This window comes from Haemaphysalis longicornis, unplaced genomic scaffold (genome assembly GCF_048455015.1).
Source record: "Haemaphysalis longicornis isolate Haplotype H1 unplaced genomic scaffold, Haemaphysalis longicornis Haplotype H1 scaffold_2, whole genome shotgun sequence".
Taxonomy (NCBI): Eukaryota; Metazoa; Arthropoda; class Arachnida; order Ixodida; family Ixodidae; genus Haemaphysalis; species Haemaphysalis longicornis.
Window position 1 is genome coordinate 10,339,371 of NW_027526295.1, and position 18,353 is coordinate 10,357,723.

Here is an 18,353-nt window from a genome sequence, read left to right on the forward strand (position 1 = left end):
TATTCCAGCCAAGAAACTCCCATTCAGGCTAACTTATGTTTTGTGTGTACGAAATCGAAAGACCCATTTGTCAGCTTTCTACTGTGTGTGGGTGGCTTTGTTTTGTGACGCCAGCGAGGTGTAGCCGCCTTGCAGGCACGACCACAGAGTGCCATGTATCCCCTGTTGTGGAGTGTTCCGAAAATGGCCATAGAGCATCTGCAGCATGAGCTGGTGGCGCTGGGTGAAGAATCCTTCCTCATGCATTGGTCTACTCGCTTTATCAAGGTTACCAATAACACCGTGCAATGGTGTATCGTGCCTTATTAATAAGGTGAAACTAGCGTGCTGAAGGGAGTTGTATGTCCGAGGCCAAGACGCAGTTTAGGCAGCCTGGCTGAGCATGCATCTCTGTACGGACATAGAACTGATGTGTGGGAACTGTTGTGGTTTTTATGTTCACTCCCACGCGTGAACTATGGTGTCTGAGTCTCGTGCCACGGACAACATTGTAAAGGACCTTCGCTGCGGTGTACCAGTTGTTTTGTGAACTTGTGTGATGTTCACTTCCTTTCCTCTGTAGCACATTGCGTAAATCCTGTGCCCTGTCGACCCGTGTAGTAGCTAACTACAGCGGGTCCTAGCTGTAACTTGTTTTTAATAAATCCTCTTTATGAAAAGGCAAGCCGTGAAAGGTAAGGGAAATTGACATAGTTGCTTTTCACGGTCACAGCGTGACGCAGACGAAGCACACAGAAACACATGTTGTATAACCTGCTTTAATGACTTCGTCGTTTTGCGAATGTCGTTTTGCCGAGCTCTAAAATATGCTGGTCTTGTCAAGTGGCAATGCGGCGTAGGTGCAGTACTTTTACCTGTCTGCAGATTTTTGTCTTCCAAAACCGAAGACGTTATGTACCTTTCTACCACCAAGTTGAAGTCAAAGTGTTCGCTCCGTTCGCTGCCGGTTTCGCGGCTGTGGGCCGCACACACTTTCCTGTGTCGGGGAGGCGCGCGTAACGGAGGACCCTTGTGCCACTGACATCATTCCTCCATCGACAGGTTTCCGACCCACTTACTCGAAGAGGAAAATGTGGCCGGCTCGGATATCTCGCCGCATCTCGAGGAATAGCGAGTTACGCAGCTGGGCGCGTAACATGGGACGTCTGAAATTATACTTGTGCCATGTCATTCTCTTAAAGGGAATGTCCGGCTAGGTTGGTCACTCTCATCGAACGCAGCGGGTGCTTGGGTGGCCATGCGACAAGCCTTTTCCCGCTGGCATCCCGGCGGTAGCCACAAGTCTCGCGCCCCAGGGTGCCGGCGCGCGGGGCCCGGTCGTCGTGTTCGACGCTTTCCTTTCGCGCGCTCCTGCCACGCGAGTGATGGATCGGCGTGGGACGGGCTGCTCTGACATGTCGCGGAAGCCGGAGAACGCGCGCCGACGAAAGTGGCGACCTTCTTTTAAGAGCCCCGCTGGTGGAGCAATGCTTTCTCTGGCGTCACTCGCGGTGGCTCCGACGAGGCGCTCCCTCCCAACCACGGCACGCACGCCGGTTTCTCAGTGTACGCGGACGCTTTGGCTGTGGGCTGCCGGTCGCCTCCGGAATTTCAACGCAGTGTGTACCTAAGCTGTGTACACCAGCAGCCACAGACAAGAAAATTAAGTCGTGTGTTGCGGGGACGACGTCTTGGACCACAGTGCTCACGGCGTCGTCACTCTTACCCACAAGAATGGCGTCTTAGGGATCACAGGTTCTTCAGCTCACTGGCCGTACACAAATTACTTATAGCTGTGACACCCAGCCACTTAAACGACCGCTTGGTCTTGCAGCTACGAAGAGAGCGGGCGGTCCTTCGGATATGTTTCTAAAGTAGAGAGGATATCTATGCCATGAAGAGGTACATTGTAAAAGAAGGCGCGCGAAAAAAAGACGGCTACGCAGCCTAGACAGCGCGTCGTCCTGTGTGCCTTCTATTCTGCGTCGCCGTCTTTTTCTCGCGCCTTCTTTTATAATCTATCCATACCAACCTAGTTCTAAGTTAATTTTTCCATAGGTTGGTACGGACATAGGACTCTGTACGGACATAGAACTGATGTGTGGGAACTGTTGTAGTTTTTATGTTCACTCCCACGCGTGAACTATGGTGTCTGAGTCTCGTGCCACGGACAACATTGTAAAGGACCTTCGCTGCGGTGTACCAGTTGTTTTGTGAACTTGTGTGATGTTCACTTCCTTTCCTCTGTAGCACATTGCGTAAATCCTGTGCCCTGTCGACCCGTGTAGTAGCTAACTACAGCGGGTCCTAGCTGTAACTTGTTTTTAATAAATCCTCTTTATGAAAAGGCAAGCCGTGAAAGGTAAGGGAAATTGACATAGTTGAAACTGTCAACAGTAACGCAGCTATACCAGACAATTCATGATTCCGCTAGCGCATTAAACGATTCAGGTCAAATAGACGCAGTTTGTTTGGATTTATCGAAGGCATTTGATCTCATACCGCACGCTAAACTTGCAATTAAACATTCAATTTGGAGTTAATAAGAACCTTGTTAACTGGATTAATTCATATCTCATGAACAGATCGCAATATGTCGAGATTAAGGGAGTGAAATAAACTCATTTAGAGGTCAAGTCCGGGGTACCACGGTACCACAGGGGAGTGTCCTTGGCCCTGTTTTATTTTTGTGCTATATCAATGATCTTGCAGATAGTATTGACAAAAAGCTCACAGTTCGTCTGTTTGCGGATTGCTTAATTTATTCTAAAATATCCAGTCATAGTGATAAACTAACTTTCAATTCAGCATTGCACACAATAATGAATGGCACGAAATGGGATATGAAAATTAATTATGACAAAACAGTATTCGCCAGAATAACAAACAAAACTACAAATGTCCTCTCCTTCAATTACGAGCACGTTCGAAAGGATTTAAAACGTGTCACTCACTTCAAGTATCCGGGGGTCTCTGAAGATTTAAATTGGAAAACGCATATAAATAAATTATGTTGTGCAGCTGAACAGAAATTGTGGTTCTTGAAAAGGAACCTCCAACTAGCAACTACAAAAGCCAAATTGACTGCCTGCACAACGTATGGGACCCCTCGAAGAAATACCAAAATGAAAAAATTGGAAAAATTCAAAGGAGGGCCGCAAGGTTTATTTTATCCAACTACAGGTCATCAGATTCGGTTACTGCCATGCTAAATAATTTAAACCTGCCACCTCTCGCAACACGGCGCGGAGTAGCGCGATTAAAGTTTCTTTGCTTAATGCACCGTAACTACTTTAAATTTAACACTGGGCAATATTTGAAACCTCGACTGTCTCGTACACTTCGAAGTAGTCGCCCTAACCAATTAATGCCTATTATGACTCCTTTAAATACATTTAAACACTCTTTCCTTCCCAATACAATTGAAGACTGGAACAATTTGCCGCCAGAAATTACTAAATCAGACTCCTTAGCGCACTTTGAAAAATCCTTGTTACACTACATAGAAGCCGATAGTGCAGTCTCTTCTTGATGATTTGGCCCTATAGTGGGGTCCGCGCCCACACGGAAGATATGTGTCATATCCACTTTGGCTTAATTGCGCTTGTGTAAGAGTTGCTTATTGTTGTGTTCCCTTGCACTTTGTAGCTTTGCATTTTTAACCTGTGCACAATGCAGTTGAATACTATAGTTGTGCAGCATACTGTACCGCATACTGTGTCGCACACATTCTGCGTTGAACTCGTGTATGAGGCGGCAGTTACTGCCACCATGTTCTCTGTTGTACGTCCACCCTGTACCGGCCCCTGGGCTAACAGTATGAATAAATAAATAAATAAATAAATAAATAAATAAATAAATAAATAAATAAATAAATAAATAAATAAATAAATAAATCAATCAATCAATAAACCATCCATCCTGATTAAAGAGGTAATTGCAAAATCCGCGGAATGAATATAACCCTTTATAGTGCGAGTAAAACCTCGTTGGTAAGATTCGTGGTTCGCTTTCGGCGAAGCAACTCCTTGCTCTTCGAACTCGTCATTAGCGGCGATGATGACGAGACGAGAAGACAAAGAAAACTGTATGTATGCACTGTATATGCAAAACTGTATACACAAAACGGTATTTACAAAAAGGGTTGAAAGAGCTTAGTGTTCGCCTGAATTCGGTTACGTCGTACTTCTTGTTTGGTGATCTGTTCCCCTAGACCGCAAAGTTTTACGTGCACTAAGCACAGAGGCTAGCTGGTTTGCATGGGTTCATAGGCTACCGTAAAGTCTGACGCTCCCCGTCTTGCGCGTGGCCTTAACTCTTCGCGCCTATTTTGGGTTGCGCAGCAGATTGGCGAAGTCGCAGCCGACTTTGCCAATGAACCGATTATTATCATCAACATCACCCTGAGGAGGCCCGAGACGTTGTGGACTTGTTATGGAAAGAAGGAAACAACTTTTATTGTCTCACAGTGAAATGAAGTGCGCTAAGCACCCAATGGGGTGAAGACTGCCTCTTAACGGGTTCCATATGCTTCCAGGGCCGCCTGGTCCCTGTGGATCAGTCGGAGCTGGTCTTTCAGGGTGGGGCTGTATAGCAAGATCTCCCATCACTCGTCAAGGGTGGGGGTAGTTACTTATGGGTATAGGGGGTAGGGGTGGTCTTTGGAGAAATTTCACTCTCCTATGACGTGCTGGAGGGTGCCTAGTGAATTGCAGTGAGGGCATGTGTTCTCGTTTCTTTGTAGGTACATTCTGTTCTGGAGACAGGGGTGCGGAAAGGGGCCTGCCTGGATTTGCCTAGTCAATGAGTGGCGTGGCTGTGGGAATGTCTTCCCTGTAATACTTGACTATACCTGTGTAGCTGGGGATGGGTGTTGTCTCTTCCCTCTTCATCGGTGGCCCGGGAGTTGGGCCTGTTGGTGAGCATATTCGCTGCCTAAGGAGTGGGCCAGGACCCAAACGAGTTCGATTTTTGTTTGGTAGGCGTAGCTTTGTCCAGGAGTTTTAGTGCCGCAAGGGAGATCCAGCCAGATCTGTAGTCCTTGTACGCAGCATGTGAGTTCGTAATGATATTAGTGACGTTAGGTTGCAGGAGTGCGAGGGCTGTCGCCACTTCTGCTTCCTCTGAAGACGGAGTTTTGATCGAAGCGCAGGAGTCCGGCCCGGTGACCGCGACTGTTGCCCTTGTGGAGTGTTTGGGTAGAGATGCGTCTGTGTACAGGACAGTGCTGTCTTCCTCCAGGGTCCTAGAGAGGGCTCTCGCCCAGGCTTCGCGTCATCTGGCGTGCCTTGTGGGGTTCATGTTGCGCTGTAATGGTTTGCCTCCCATCTTCTCAGTCCGCTCTTCGGGTAATTGGCCGCGGCGGGTATAGTTGCATTGTTGCCACCCGATCTTGCGAAGGACGCTTATGCCCGCCGTGGTCTGGCTAATGTGAACCTTTTGATTGGACAGGTGATAAGCTCGGCTACTGTGTTGTAGATTGCCATTTGTGGCAATTTTGTCGTGGGTGAATTTATGGCAATTATCAGGACCTGCTTCGTGGCTTTCCTGATTATTGTGTCAAGTTGTATGACGTCATGTTTCAGGAGTTGCGTGTACGGTGCATGTACGGTGATAACAAAGGCCTGAGCGAGGCGCAAGTTGTTCGATTCCTTCGGACCCATCCGCCTGTTGGCCACTCATCTCATCATGTTCAAGATCTCGTCGGACGTGAGCTTGGGTTTTCTGGTCATAGCCGTTGCCTTGCCGCCTTCCTGTATCAGGAGGCCCAGGATCCTGAGGATCCGGATCCTTTCAAGAGTGATTTTAAATTTTTTCTGCTCGTTTCCCTGATGAACGGGGTCGAACAATAGTTAGCTCCGACTTTTGAGGCGAACACGCATACCTGCTGACCGTGTCAGCCGCTTTTTGGAGCGTGCCTTCCAACCAGCCATCCTACCCAGCCCTCGCAGCCTAGAGAGTCATGTCGTCACCATACAATGCATGGATCAGCCACCTATTGATTCTAGAAGCTTGGGAAACGGTAGGAGAGCCATGTTGAACAGGAGGGGGATAGTATGAAATAGAGAGTTGGACGGAAGCCCGTCTGGTGGGGAAAACGCATGACAACAATAAAAACTGGCACCGACCACGCTTGTTTACAAATTCCCTAAAAGTCGTTTCGGCGAACAGGTGCATAAACGTATTTGGATTTCGTAAACATTCTTTGTCGGTGCGAGTTTTTATTGTTCTCAGGAGGAAATCCAACGAACCTTGCAGCGTACCTCTATGCACCAGGAAGTTCGTTTGGGTTGTATCCTCTCCAATTCTGATCTTGGCCGTTCGGTTACTAAGAAAGTCTCGGATATAGTTGTACATTCTCACTCTGCAACCCGTGTTGCGTAGATTGCGGATGACACTTTCATGCGTGACGTTATCAAGGGCACCTCTGAAGTCGAGCGCTATAGTATCGCTCGCGGCGCCTGCTTCGTTGTCCGCTTGATTACTAGTTTGTTAAATTGTACGAGAACATCTTGGGTTCCCAGGTGTTTCCTAAAGCCATGCATTGTCTCCAGCATCTGGTCGTTTAAATCCAAATGTCGCTGCAACCTGTTGAGTACCATACGTTCCATGACCTTCACCACGCAGGATGTGAGGGAAATCGGTCGCATGTTGTCGATATGAGGCGTCTTCTCAGGTTTGGGTACGAAGCAGACTTCTGCCTCTTTTCATACCGGCGAAAGTTTGCCACACTGCCATACCCGGTTGATGTACTCGAGCAGCTCTCTGCGGGCCTTATCTCCGAGGTTGTTGAGTAGCCTGTAGGTAATGGTATCGGATCCCGGCGCACTGCCCTATTTCTCTCGGAGATTGCCGTGACCAATTCGGTGTCGATAAATGGCTTGCCTATTGCTTCGTTGGTAGGCCCTGGTCTTCGTGAGGTGCGATGTCGCCCGTCTCAGTGTTTAGGTACCTGGCCTTCAGGTCGTTGATGAGTTCATCGCCATCGCCAGTGTGGTTGTCGAGGATGCGCATGAGGCGCCGATTTGTGGCGCTTTTGCTTCTGAGAGGGTCGATCAGGTGACGGAGGAGACACCACGTCTACCTGGTTGATAGGGTTCTGTGCAGACCGTCACACACGCTCAGCCAGCTGGGTCGCGCTTGCTTGTTGAGTTCATTGATGTGTCTGCGAAGTTTCCTGTTGTGTCGTTGTTTCTTCCAGCGACTGGTCCGGCTGTGTCGTGCTTCGCAGAAGTGGGCAAGCCTTGCGCCCACAAAGAGTGTCTGCAGTGTGGTCGCAATTTTCTGTCTGTATTTCCCTAACAGCTCCCTTTGTTCGTTGCCCCATTCCCCGTACGGTCTGATGCTGTTCGTGTCCTCGTCTCCCTCGGCTGCTTGCCTTTGTCGAAGCTTGTCCCAGTCTGTTAGCTTTGCTGTTCCCATTCGGGTCTTGAACGTGGGCCCCCTGATCGTGATATTGAGTATATCAAGGTGCGACCCGAGGTTCACCCCCGTGTTCTGCAGCGACACTTCCAAGGATCTACTCAGCAGCGTAAGGTCTACAGTGGTGTCTCGGAATGTGCCTGTGCCCATGCCCGTGGGAGTGTCTGGTTGGTGGAAAAGGGGTAGGTTGTGCTGATACATGAGGATCGCCAGCACCCTGCCTGTCTTTGAGCAGAGTGTATGGCCCCATATTCAGTGAGGCGCATTGAAGTCTCCTCATATCAATAAAGGTCGGCTGCGCACCTCTGTTTCTGTCGATTACCGTGCCTCCGATGTCTAGATCTTTCTTAGAGGGCCGGCACTATGCGTTTAGTATAAAGATGTTGTCTTTGCTTGCTATGCTTCTCCTGTGGATTTCCAAGAGAACCTATTCACACCCTGTCTGGCTGCTCAACTGCTGCGTCGCAGCTTTGTTGCTTCGAACTAGGATTGCGGTGCTTTTCTTACAGGGATCGGTGTGTGTGATGTACCCCGAGAGTTTCTGTCGGGAGTTCGTTTCTGCTATTGCAAGGATATCCGGCTTGTGTTCTGCATTATCTATGTGCAGCTGCAATTCCCCCATCTTGTCCTTCATTCCTCGACAGTTCCATTGCGCTAAGGTCGCTGTATCTTCCTTCCTATTTTTATGACTCTCCCCATTTTGGCTCAGGTTGGTGGTCGTGAGACTACTTCCCACACATGGCATTCCACACGGCTCTCCATTTTACGTGCAGAGCACTTTAGGGTACAAGTAGAGCCACACGGCGTTCCGTCTTAGCGGCTGTCATCGCAGCGTAAAAGTGATTTCAAAGTGCGGGATTTAAAAGAGGAGTTTTATTTGATCCGAGTCCGCACATAACCAAAACCAGGGCCGACAAAGCGCCTGCAGTGCAACTTTGGCCTTTGCTAATGCTTCTAGTGACAACGAGCAGCAGCCGACCGTCGTTAGATCACGTCTTCCACTCAAATTATCTTACGTTGTTGTTTATTGTGCCTGCTCCAACCGACAGACGGTGGTCTTGGCGGTGATATACTGAACCGTCACGGCCGAGCGTCCACTGCTCGCTGCGACGCCGTCTTCGCGAGTGAAAGTTGCAAGTTCTGCGCGCTTGGGTGCAGAGCTGGGCCTTCCCCTGGTGGTGGTGGCCAAGCACATGATCCCGCTGTGGGTGGCCGGCACAGCCGCCTTCCTGGCCGTGGTGCTGGCGCACTCCCCGCTGTCGCCGCTGCCCGTGCCGCCGCTGCCGCACGCGCCCGTGGGACGCTTCCCGCCCTCGCAGTCCGTGCTCAAGGTGAGTACCCACGAGCACCACAAGGGCGCCGCTCGTCGGGAGGCACGCCAGTCCACACGAATGGCCTGAGATTGCAAACAAATGGGGTCAGTGTGGCGACAGCGGCGTTGAATGGCGCCTGGCCGCACAGCTATGGCCGAGAAGCTGCATCTTCAGATGACCTCGCATCAAAACTCCCGAGGTTGCACGAGGTTGCACTCCCGAGGTTGATGCGCGAAACATCTCATAGCACTCGCCATGAGGCGGAAGTAGCGAAAGGTGACGACCGCTGGCGTAGCTGGTAGGAAACCCCTTTGCACATCCCTAGCGGAGCAGTGGGAGATACTCCTGTCCAGCTCCCCACCTCAACTTCTGCTGGTCGAGAGGGCGCATGGATTCCTCAAATAAGGGATAATCCGCACCTAAATAAAAAAGCTTTGACTCTCTCTCTCTCTCTCTCTTAAGTCACTCGAGAGCGGAAGTTGATTGCGAGGCGAACCCTGCCCAGCGAAATGATGACAGAACACGGGGCGGAAGCAAAGCGCCTCAGGCCTCCGACTGGACATTTAGCGCGTACACATTCATAGATCCTAAAAGTGCGCAGGTTCCTCATGTTAACGGTGGCGACACTACGTCTGTGGTCGTAGTCTGTGGTGTTAATGTGGATGTGCCGGTATCGACATGGGAGTTTATTACGCCTTTTGTGTTCGTCACATTCGGCTTTGGATATCACATCCATGCGGCCCTACCGCCGACTCACCGACATATGTGCATCGATTTGGCACTGTCCAGAAATTTGCCTGCAGTTGCGACAATCCGGATCAAGGATCAATCCGGATAGCTACAACGAAGCCATCGTGACCGTAGTTGCTAAGTGACAGCTGCGCCATCCACATTCGCCGAGCGGCAATCTTCCGTCGATGTCTTGATGGGATGGATTCACATACGCGCCATACCAGGGAAAACTTCAAAGCTCTACACGAACACGAAATGACTTATTTATTTAATAAGGGTAGCGTCCTGGGCACGTTGGTGATGTTAAATAAACTGATTGCGCAAAAAATGGGGACACAGGCGAAGTGAGGACAGGCACACCCATATACGCTAGATAACTCGGCCTCCTCAATAGGACAGGTTCTGAATCAGCAGAATACAAAAGTACACCTGCTTGTACTGGGTAACATTGCTCTACACATCTCGTGTCTACTGGTCTTTGTCAGCTTTCACAAGCTGGCGTAATGTTTGTCAATAAATATTTTATGAGATGCACAAACCCTCTTATGCAGTGACTCTGTGCCATATTTTGGGGAAAAATATGAGGATAAGCCTTTCCCCGTAAGATATCAATACCGGGACACCACTTTTGCCGTTGTTCGCCACTTAACACCACTTTTGCCGTTGTCCATAAAATATGAGTGAAGCTTTCGTCCTGTCCTTTGTTAGCTCCATTAATGTCGGCCGGTACGTTTTTTCAGAAAAATTTCCCCGAAATTGTTCTGTAAACAGACAAAAATCAACATATGCATACCTCGTCAAAAAAGCAGACCTTTACAATTTTTTCCGCGTTTTCTTGCAGTTGAGCTCTACTTCTGATGGAAAACAACAAAGTTTTCCGGAAAACGTAGCCGCACAAGATACCACAAGCCGCTGAATTTCGAGAAAGGAACCTTCCTGTCAGGCAAAAATTTGAAACTTTGTAAAACGGGACAGCTTCCACGCAGCATTGCTCACAAAATACCACAGTTGGTTTTAAGCTCTGACACTATCCATCGCTGTGAAACGTTTGTGACAATTTTTAAGCATTTATTTGAGTTAGTTTCTCTCCGGTTGCACCCTCCGAAAAACGAAGAACAGCCCTGCAGATATCTTGAGGTGCGCTGTGACTGCGGTGATGTTTTTTTTTTCCTGAGTGTTCACATGTTCAATTTCTCCGCGCAGGTGCCGGCGCCTGTGCACATAATAAACGTGCACCACGCCCAGCGCCGCACGCAGCAGAGGCCACCCATCCCGTACGCCAGGACGCAGGCTCTGGGCAGGTCAGTCCTCTCGCACACATGCGAAGCTGTGCTCTGAAGCAACGTTACAATCCACCCTCCGTTGAGGAGTTGCCTAGAGGTTTCGGATGATCATGGCCGCACAGAAGTCAAAGTCGGCGCCATACATAGCCGACACTGTTTTCGGCTAGAACAGTGGCACAGAAACGGTTCTGTAGTGTGCTCTACACTTTGAGAACATGCATGTTTCATGTGGGCGAAGAAAGTGCGCTCCAGTCGGCGTCAGTTTGTTCCCAAACGTTGGAAGTGTTCGAGGCGAGAAGCACCCACACGGGCAAGTGGGCAACGGGAAGCGCCCAAAGTTTATGCGAAGTTCGTTGAGGCCATCAATGAGGAATCTTTCAGAGAAGTAATCCCAGGGGCAGCGGCCACCACTCCTCCCGAATTTGTTCTCGCGCCTCAGAGACGCAAACTCCTGGCCGTCCGCGCGATGGGCGCTGATCCGCACGTTTGCCAACACATACGTGCCTTAATTTAGTGCGCAGCGACAGCGGCCTACACGGGTGCACACCACACAAAACATGCTCGCAATCGGCGCCTTCAGCTCGGGCGTGGAGCTGACGTCTGCACTGGTGTTCATCATCCCGTTTTTGCCCTAAGTGCGGTTTAGGGGGAGCAATGCAGGGCACGAAATGGTCACCGAGCGTGCCTTTCAATTTTGGGGCCCGTGAAGCAAGTGATAAAGGTCACTACAATTTCTGCTCTTCCATTCACGCCCGTTTCAAGAGCATGGGAGGAGATCGAGACTGCACGAAATCTATCGGGCGACTTTCGTTCCCGTTCGGGTAGAATTTTTTTTCTCGGCGGTTTGTACAGTTTTGGGCGTATTTTAAGGTACTGGCAATATCAAATCCAGGCAATATTTCATGCGCAAGCGAGGTTTCATAAGGGCAGCGTACAAATTTCGGCTTGTTGGTTCATTTCTGTTCTTCAAGGCGTCCATACTGATGCACCGGCCGATTCCGAGTTTACATTTCGGTGCGCTGCCACTGAGGATGATAATCTGCTTAAAACACAGCATGGCGGTCTCTTTACGCATGAAGCCTATTTATTTGCACGAGCTTTGTTGAGCTGGCAATACACGAAAGGAGGTAACCACTTTTCCCCCAGTCCCAAGTCTTGGAACTTGGCATCTATCTTTTATCTGTGCCAATATCAAATGCCACCGTAGAACGTGTTTTTTCAAGTCAAGCGTGTTGCAAAATGTTGCAAAAGGTTTGAACCAAGTGAAAAGAATTTTCCCGGTTCAAATCTCGGGTTCTGTATAGATCGAGTGTTGCCGCAAGTGGTTCACTTTCGTCAATCGGGCTGTTATTTACTTTGGCCGTTGCGTTGCTTTTACCCTTGTGTGTCCATAGTGTTCTGTAAAAAGTCATGTTGAAGGTGTGCCTGATCCCAGCAGCGGCTGCTGTTCCCGAGGAGGCGGAAAATGAAAATTTCCGTCTAAACGAGCTCTCCCCAGTTGTTTTAGATTCCTGAATCGCCGCCTGTTCCGTAGCTGCCTGGTGTTTTCCTTCATTATTGAAACATTGCATGACGCTTTTGTGTTAAAAAAAATTCGGCGACTTTTCGGCGAAACCTGGCGGGATTTTTTCTCAGTTTGGTGATATTTGGGCGACTTTGACTGGATGATTGGGCGGTTTTCGGTTGGAACATCTGGTAACCATAGGCAGAAGACGACCACCTTTCGACGACATCTGCAGCGAAGCAAGCAGGTGCTTTGTCAACTTCACTGTAGCCCCGTTTACACTGCCCCGACGAAGGAGAGTTGAGTTTGGAAAAACGGGTTGTTTCGGCTCAACGCGTTGAGTCGAAAAGCCGTCGGGGCGAGTCCGCTCGGCTCGCAGGCAGGGGTGGTTTGACCGGTTCGTCGGGCTTAAGCCCGACGAACCGGTCAAACCCGGTTCAGTTCGTCGGGCTTAAGCCCGACAAAACGGCCCGACGAACCGGCCCGACGAACCGGCCCGGTTCGTCGGGCTTAAGCCCGTCGGGCTTAAGCCCGTCGGGCTTAAAGGTGTTGTGCCACCAAATTTTAAGTCTGTAAAAAGCCTGCTGTAGGCTTCCTCTGCATGCAACGACCCTCAACACGAAGTGCTGGGTACAGCAAGCGCTTAATATATATTTTAATTCGCTTCTAAAAATTACCTAAATGCTCTTCTGGAAATCGGGACCCATCGCTAGCGCCACTAACCATGACGTCAGTGAATTGCCAGCGCAGCAAAGTTTGTGACGTCATACAACGCTAGCGACTCGAGCGACGTGAACGTGAACTCCAGTTACCACAGTTTGTTTGGTCGCTTGGTCGTATCGACACACTATACCGATACGACGGCGACGACGACGCGACGCCGACGAGTCGTTAAAACATCGGCCAACTGCCAGACCGCGTTGTCACACCACGCCGACGGCGACACAAACACGTCGTCCGATGGAAAGTCGCCGTAGTGTGACTGACTCGCCGACCGAAGACGCCAACAAAACCGGTCGCCTGACTGGTCGCACGACGCGTCGTCAATCGACCGAGAAGCAAAAACTGCGCCCCGACAACATTCGTGCCGCAATGAACGCGGCTCTATTTTGTTAGTTTCTGGAGGGTAATAAACTCAGTAAGTTCCATGAAGCCCATACAACTCAACACTAGCGCTAATGCGATCCGTATTTTGGCGTTCGACGCTTCGGCCGTGCTCTTCGGCGACGCCGCTACCCCGGAATGCGTGTGCGATCGGCTCGCCTGTAGAAAATATAAGGTCAGTTTCGTGCAGAAGAACAGTTACGTAGGTTAATTTGGGTAATAAGAGATCAGTATCGGCAAAGGTTTTTAACGTAAAACGTAAAACCAAAGTACGGCAAGCACTATCCCTTCAGTGCAAAATCGCAGTCGCAGCCGGGCACACTTATTTTTGCGAGCGCTTTCGCAGAAGAGCAGAGTTGATGGCGATAAGCTGTCGCGGGGGCTTCGCGGAACCTTGCTGCGCAAGCGCTATTTAAAAAAATGTGAGTTTACAAGCCAGGAATTCTGTAAATTAGCTAGTAAACACCGACGTACGACTCCAAGGATGGGCCTCCATCTAGTACACCGGCTATATCGCGGAGTGGAATCGTTTGTTCGCTGGCTCAGTGGTCTCGCGCGTTCCGCCCATCCGGTCAACGTTGCCGGTTCGATTCGCGGCGGGGGCAGCTTTTTTTTTTAGCGTTTTTTAGCATTTTTATGGTTTGCAAATCCATGGTTTTCATTTGTCTGCATCCGAGGATGCAGACAAAGAATCCGCGTCGGAGCTGTCGCGGCTTGACGTGACGAGTCGGCGTGTTTACTTCCGTGGTGAAGCACGTATGTGGGGGAGCAGACGCCGCAGTAAAGTCGCAACGTACCGCAGCGCCGCCGTGGCAGAGCGTCCTCGAAACACTGTGACGTCACTGCTTGAATCGGCGCCCAGAAACCGAAACCGAATCCTGTTCACATGAATCGTGCGATAATAAATTTTTCGCTCAGAATATGTGCGTGTGAGAGCATGTATCATGCTTTCTAACGAATTATAAAACGTTTGCAACAAAGAATGCACAAGCAACAAATTTGGTGGCACAACACCTTTAAGCCCGACGAACCGCGGGCTTAACGATCATCGCTCATCGCGTGCACCATGAACGACTGGTGCACGCGATTCGCATGCGACTTATCGTCACGATTGATAGTTAGGATTGGTTTTGGCGTCGTTGACTGGTCGGAGGCGGCTCACCACGTGCGACTGGCAAGCCAGATGCAGTCATGCCATCGTTTCGATCGTCGTGAGGCCGCAGCCAATGAGAGCCCGCTGAGCCCCAACAGCCCGCAACCGGCTTGAGTTGCTCGGGTCGGCTCGGGTGATGGGAACTATAAGCTTAGCATCTTGGCGGATATTTGATCGCCGCTATCTGTGCAACTGCGAATAACAATCCGTAACACTTTATTTCAGCTACAATTGTCGTTTGAGCGATCGATGACCAAGACATCTGCGTAGCCTGTTTCGATGCTTCCGCGCAGGTAGCGCCATCTCTCGGCTGCTCGGCGCACCGCGCGCGTGGCGACCGGTCGGACCGCCGAAACTCCGCGGCCGGTCAGCGTAGGCTTAGCAGCATCGCGGCACATATCTGATCGCCGCTTTTAAAATAAGCCATGATAACGATCCCTACCACAAGTTTTCACCACACTAACACGTACTTTCTCGCATGTGGAACTTCTTTTTTGCGGTGAGATTGATTCGGAAGAGCAGCGACAAGCGGTTGCTACCGTGGTATTCGTCGGTTCGAGCTGCTGAATGTGCCGAGCTGGCAGGCGCGGCCGGCGTGTGCGCGGATTGTTTCCGAAGGCAGAAAACGCTTCAAGATTGCCGGCATTATCCATTTCTTGCGAACGACACGCGGAATCTACAAATTCAGCTCAGCGATCGTCGTAGTTGATCGGGTGAGTTGAGGAACGAGCCGTAGGTTTCGCTTCAGCCATGGTCACGCGCACTCTCGCTGGCTACGAGAACGACGCACGAACGCAAACTGCAGCTTTGGGGCACCCGCTATTTCGGCAAAATGGCAGACACATGCTGCCAGCGGTACCTACAGCAAGGACGGGCTGATTCATGGGTGCTAAATGTTCCCACACAGCTGTACCGAACATATAAAAATGCAATGTGTAACTTAATACCACTATTCAGTATAACGTAAAGTTGATAAATGCTTTCTTTTCCTGCTCGGATTTTTCTTGCACATATCTAAATCGGCCTGAGTGCGCCTAAACAGGGAGGCAAACCTTGGAGCAAAAACAGTAGGCGGCGCGGCGGTGCCGACAACGCATCGCACACGCGCATCGGGCCATGTGTCTCAAATTCACGCGTACGACTAGTCGTGGCGACAGTCGTAACGAACAGTCGCTTGCGATTCGCATGCACCAATCGTCCATATGTCTCGCGCTTTAGTCGAAAGGCCGCGAGAAGCTGAATACCGTATTTGCGCACGAAAATTCGAAAAAATACTTTGACACCGTCTCTTCCGCGAAGATGCAGTAAACTTGACACCGGCTACATGTAAGGAGGAGCATTTATTGGTCGCATTTAAATGTGGAAGCGAAATATGACTTGTGCTTCATAAACTTCTTTATCCAGCTCCTGCTGGAAATAAAGTTATAGCGGAGAACAATGAACCTGTTTGCAGTTATAAGTGTATTGACTTTCATAACTCTAGGCGTGACGGGCTCATTGCAGCAACAAAAAATACGCAACAGCTGACCAAGGTACGCCATTGAGGAATGAGTGCGCCGAAATTGACTCACGTGGTGTTGACGGGTTGTTTTTACTGGATTGAGTCGGATTTTGGGGGACTTCGTGTCAATGGCAATGCTGCTGGCCGCTTTAAAGCCTGTTTCGGTTTTGTGTCAGATTGTAACCTTCACACAAATTTTAAGGCTACCTTTCAGCAAAAAAGAAAAAAAAATGTGCGTCAGATTCGTGCAAATACCACGTCTCCTTTTCCTGGAACCCCGCCACTACCCTCACCTCGCTTCTTTGCACGGGGTCCATATAAATGCGGGAGGGGTCGAGCGCTTGGGGTCAACACATCCACCGTGCCATTACATCCAACGAGCAGAAACATCGAATTTTGGCCACTGCATCCAAAGTGCCATTTCATCCGACGCGCCATTACGCCCAACGTGCCATTACATACAGCGTGCCGTTACACCCATCGAGGAACTCCGTCCAAAGCTGTGTCACTACATCCAATTTCGGCAAGTACATCCAATGCGCCACTACATCCAACGTTTCATTGCTTCCACCAGTTAATGCCCTGTTGCCTAACATAACTACATTTCTAGCCTTAATCCAACGCATCTTTTGGATGTAGCTGCTCGTTGGACGTAGTGACACGCTGGATGTAGTTGCTCACCCATCTGAAGAGGAAAGGTCTGTAACAAAACGCCTGGGCCTCCTCAAGAGCGGCAGCCTCAAGAGAGCATATTTAATTTTTTGAATCTATCGATCCCGTTCGTTAAGAAGCTTAGGTATACCCATCGTATTAATGGTAATTGTTTAATCGATAAGGCTTCTTTGGCAACCACAACGCTAACAACGCTCTTTACGTGGTCTGAACATGGGGAAGGCATGCGCCCAATGTGATAATTTTATTTTGATGCTGTTCGCGCGGGCAGAGTGCAAAGCTCAGCAAAAAATGACACCTTTGGGCATACTGCAAGTGCTTTGAAACAGCACCATTGCACTTCCTTCGTTGCGGCTGCATCGGCGCATTTAGGCTGCAAGATTGCTGCACTGCGCAACGACCAAAGTCCGTCATGAAGCCGTTATATATATATATATATATATATATATATATATATATATATATATATATATATATATATATATATATATATATATATATATAGACAGAAAATAAGGGTTGACAGTCAAGAAAAATTAGGAAAGCAAAGGGGAGGTTGTGGTGGGTCATAGAAAGAGATGAAGAATTTTTTAGTCGAGAAGAAAGTAGTGAAAAAATGCCCGCCGGGTGGGATCCGAACCCACGACCTCCAGAATACCGGTCTGGTGCGATAACCACTACGCTACCGGCGGGGCTGTTTCCCCAGCACTTTCTCGGGTATTTATGTTAAGGTATTTTTGTTTCCTGCACTTGGGGGTGGTAGCCAGCACCGCTCGGACTACTCGGGGTGAAGGGGACCTTCTTTTTAACCGCCGGGCCGTGACTCGAGTGTCTACGACATGTCGAGAGTGGTCGACCAGCGTTGAACCCTCTTAAGCTCCCTTAGGCACCAAGACTGCCAGAACAGAGGCCCTCGCTAACATGTAGCGAATCAGAAAATGGGAAATGAGGGATTTTCTGATTCGCTACATGCTTAGCGAGGGCCTCTGTTCTGGCAGTCTTGGTGCCAAAGGGAGCTTAAGAGGGTTCAACGCTGGTCGACCACTCTCGACATGTCGTAGACACTCGAGTCAGGACCCGGCGGTTAAAAAGAAGGTCCCCTTAACCCCGAGTAGTCTGAGTGGCGCTGGCTACCACCCCCAAGTGCAGGAAACAAAAATACCTTAACATAAATACCCGAGAAAGTGCTGGGGAAACAGCCCTGCCGGTAGCGTAGTGGTTATCGCACCAGACCGGTATTCTGGAGGTCGTGGGTTCGGATCCCACCCGGCAGGCATTTTTTTCACCACTTTCTTTTCGACTAAAAAAATTCTTCATCTCTTTCTATGACCCCTCCCATATGCTTTCCGAGGTTTTCTTGACTGCCAACCCTTATTTTCTGTCTTATTTCACGGAGCCCGATTCGCTATATATATATATATATATATATATATATATATATATATATATATATATATATATATATATATATATATATATATATATATATATATATATATATATATATATATATATATATATATATATATATATATATATATATATAAGAGGGCTTCCCGCCAGTTACCCGCTCGTGACAGGCTGTAGACGTTTGAGTCACGCCCCGGGGGTTAATAAGAAGGTCCCCTTCTCCCCGTGTAGTCAGGGCGGCGCTGGCTACCACCCTCAAGCGTCAGATACACTTCTAGTA

The 18,353-nt window shown here is 49.4% G+C and overlaps 1 protein-coding gene and 1 non-coding gene across 4 annotated transcripts in view; one reads left to right on the top strand and one right to left on the bottom strand.

The window, feature by feature from the left end:
* LOC144168741 (uncharacterized) overlaps positions 1–18,353 on the top strand; it is a 96,126-nt gene that overhangs the window by 35,998 nt on the left and 41,775 nt on the right. For all 3 annotated transcript variants that reach the window (XM_077697692.1, XM_077697691.1, XM_077697690.1), the window contains exons 2-3: positions 8,560–8,732; positions 10,650–10,747. In XM_077697692.1, coding sequence (XP_077553818.1) covers positions 8,560–8,732; positions 10,650–10,747 — 271 coding nt within the window. The remainder of the gene's footprint in view (positions 1–8,559; positions 8,733–10,649; positions 10,748–18,353) is intronic.
* Trnat-ggu (transfer RNA threonine (anticodon GGU)) lies at positions 17,283–17,355 on the bottom strand. The gene has a single exon. It is a non-coding gene; the product is annotated as a tRNA-Thr (tRNA).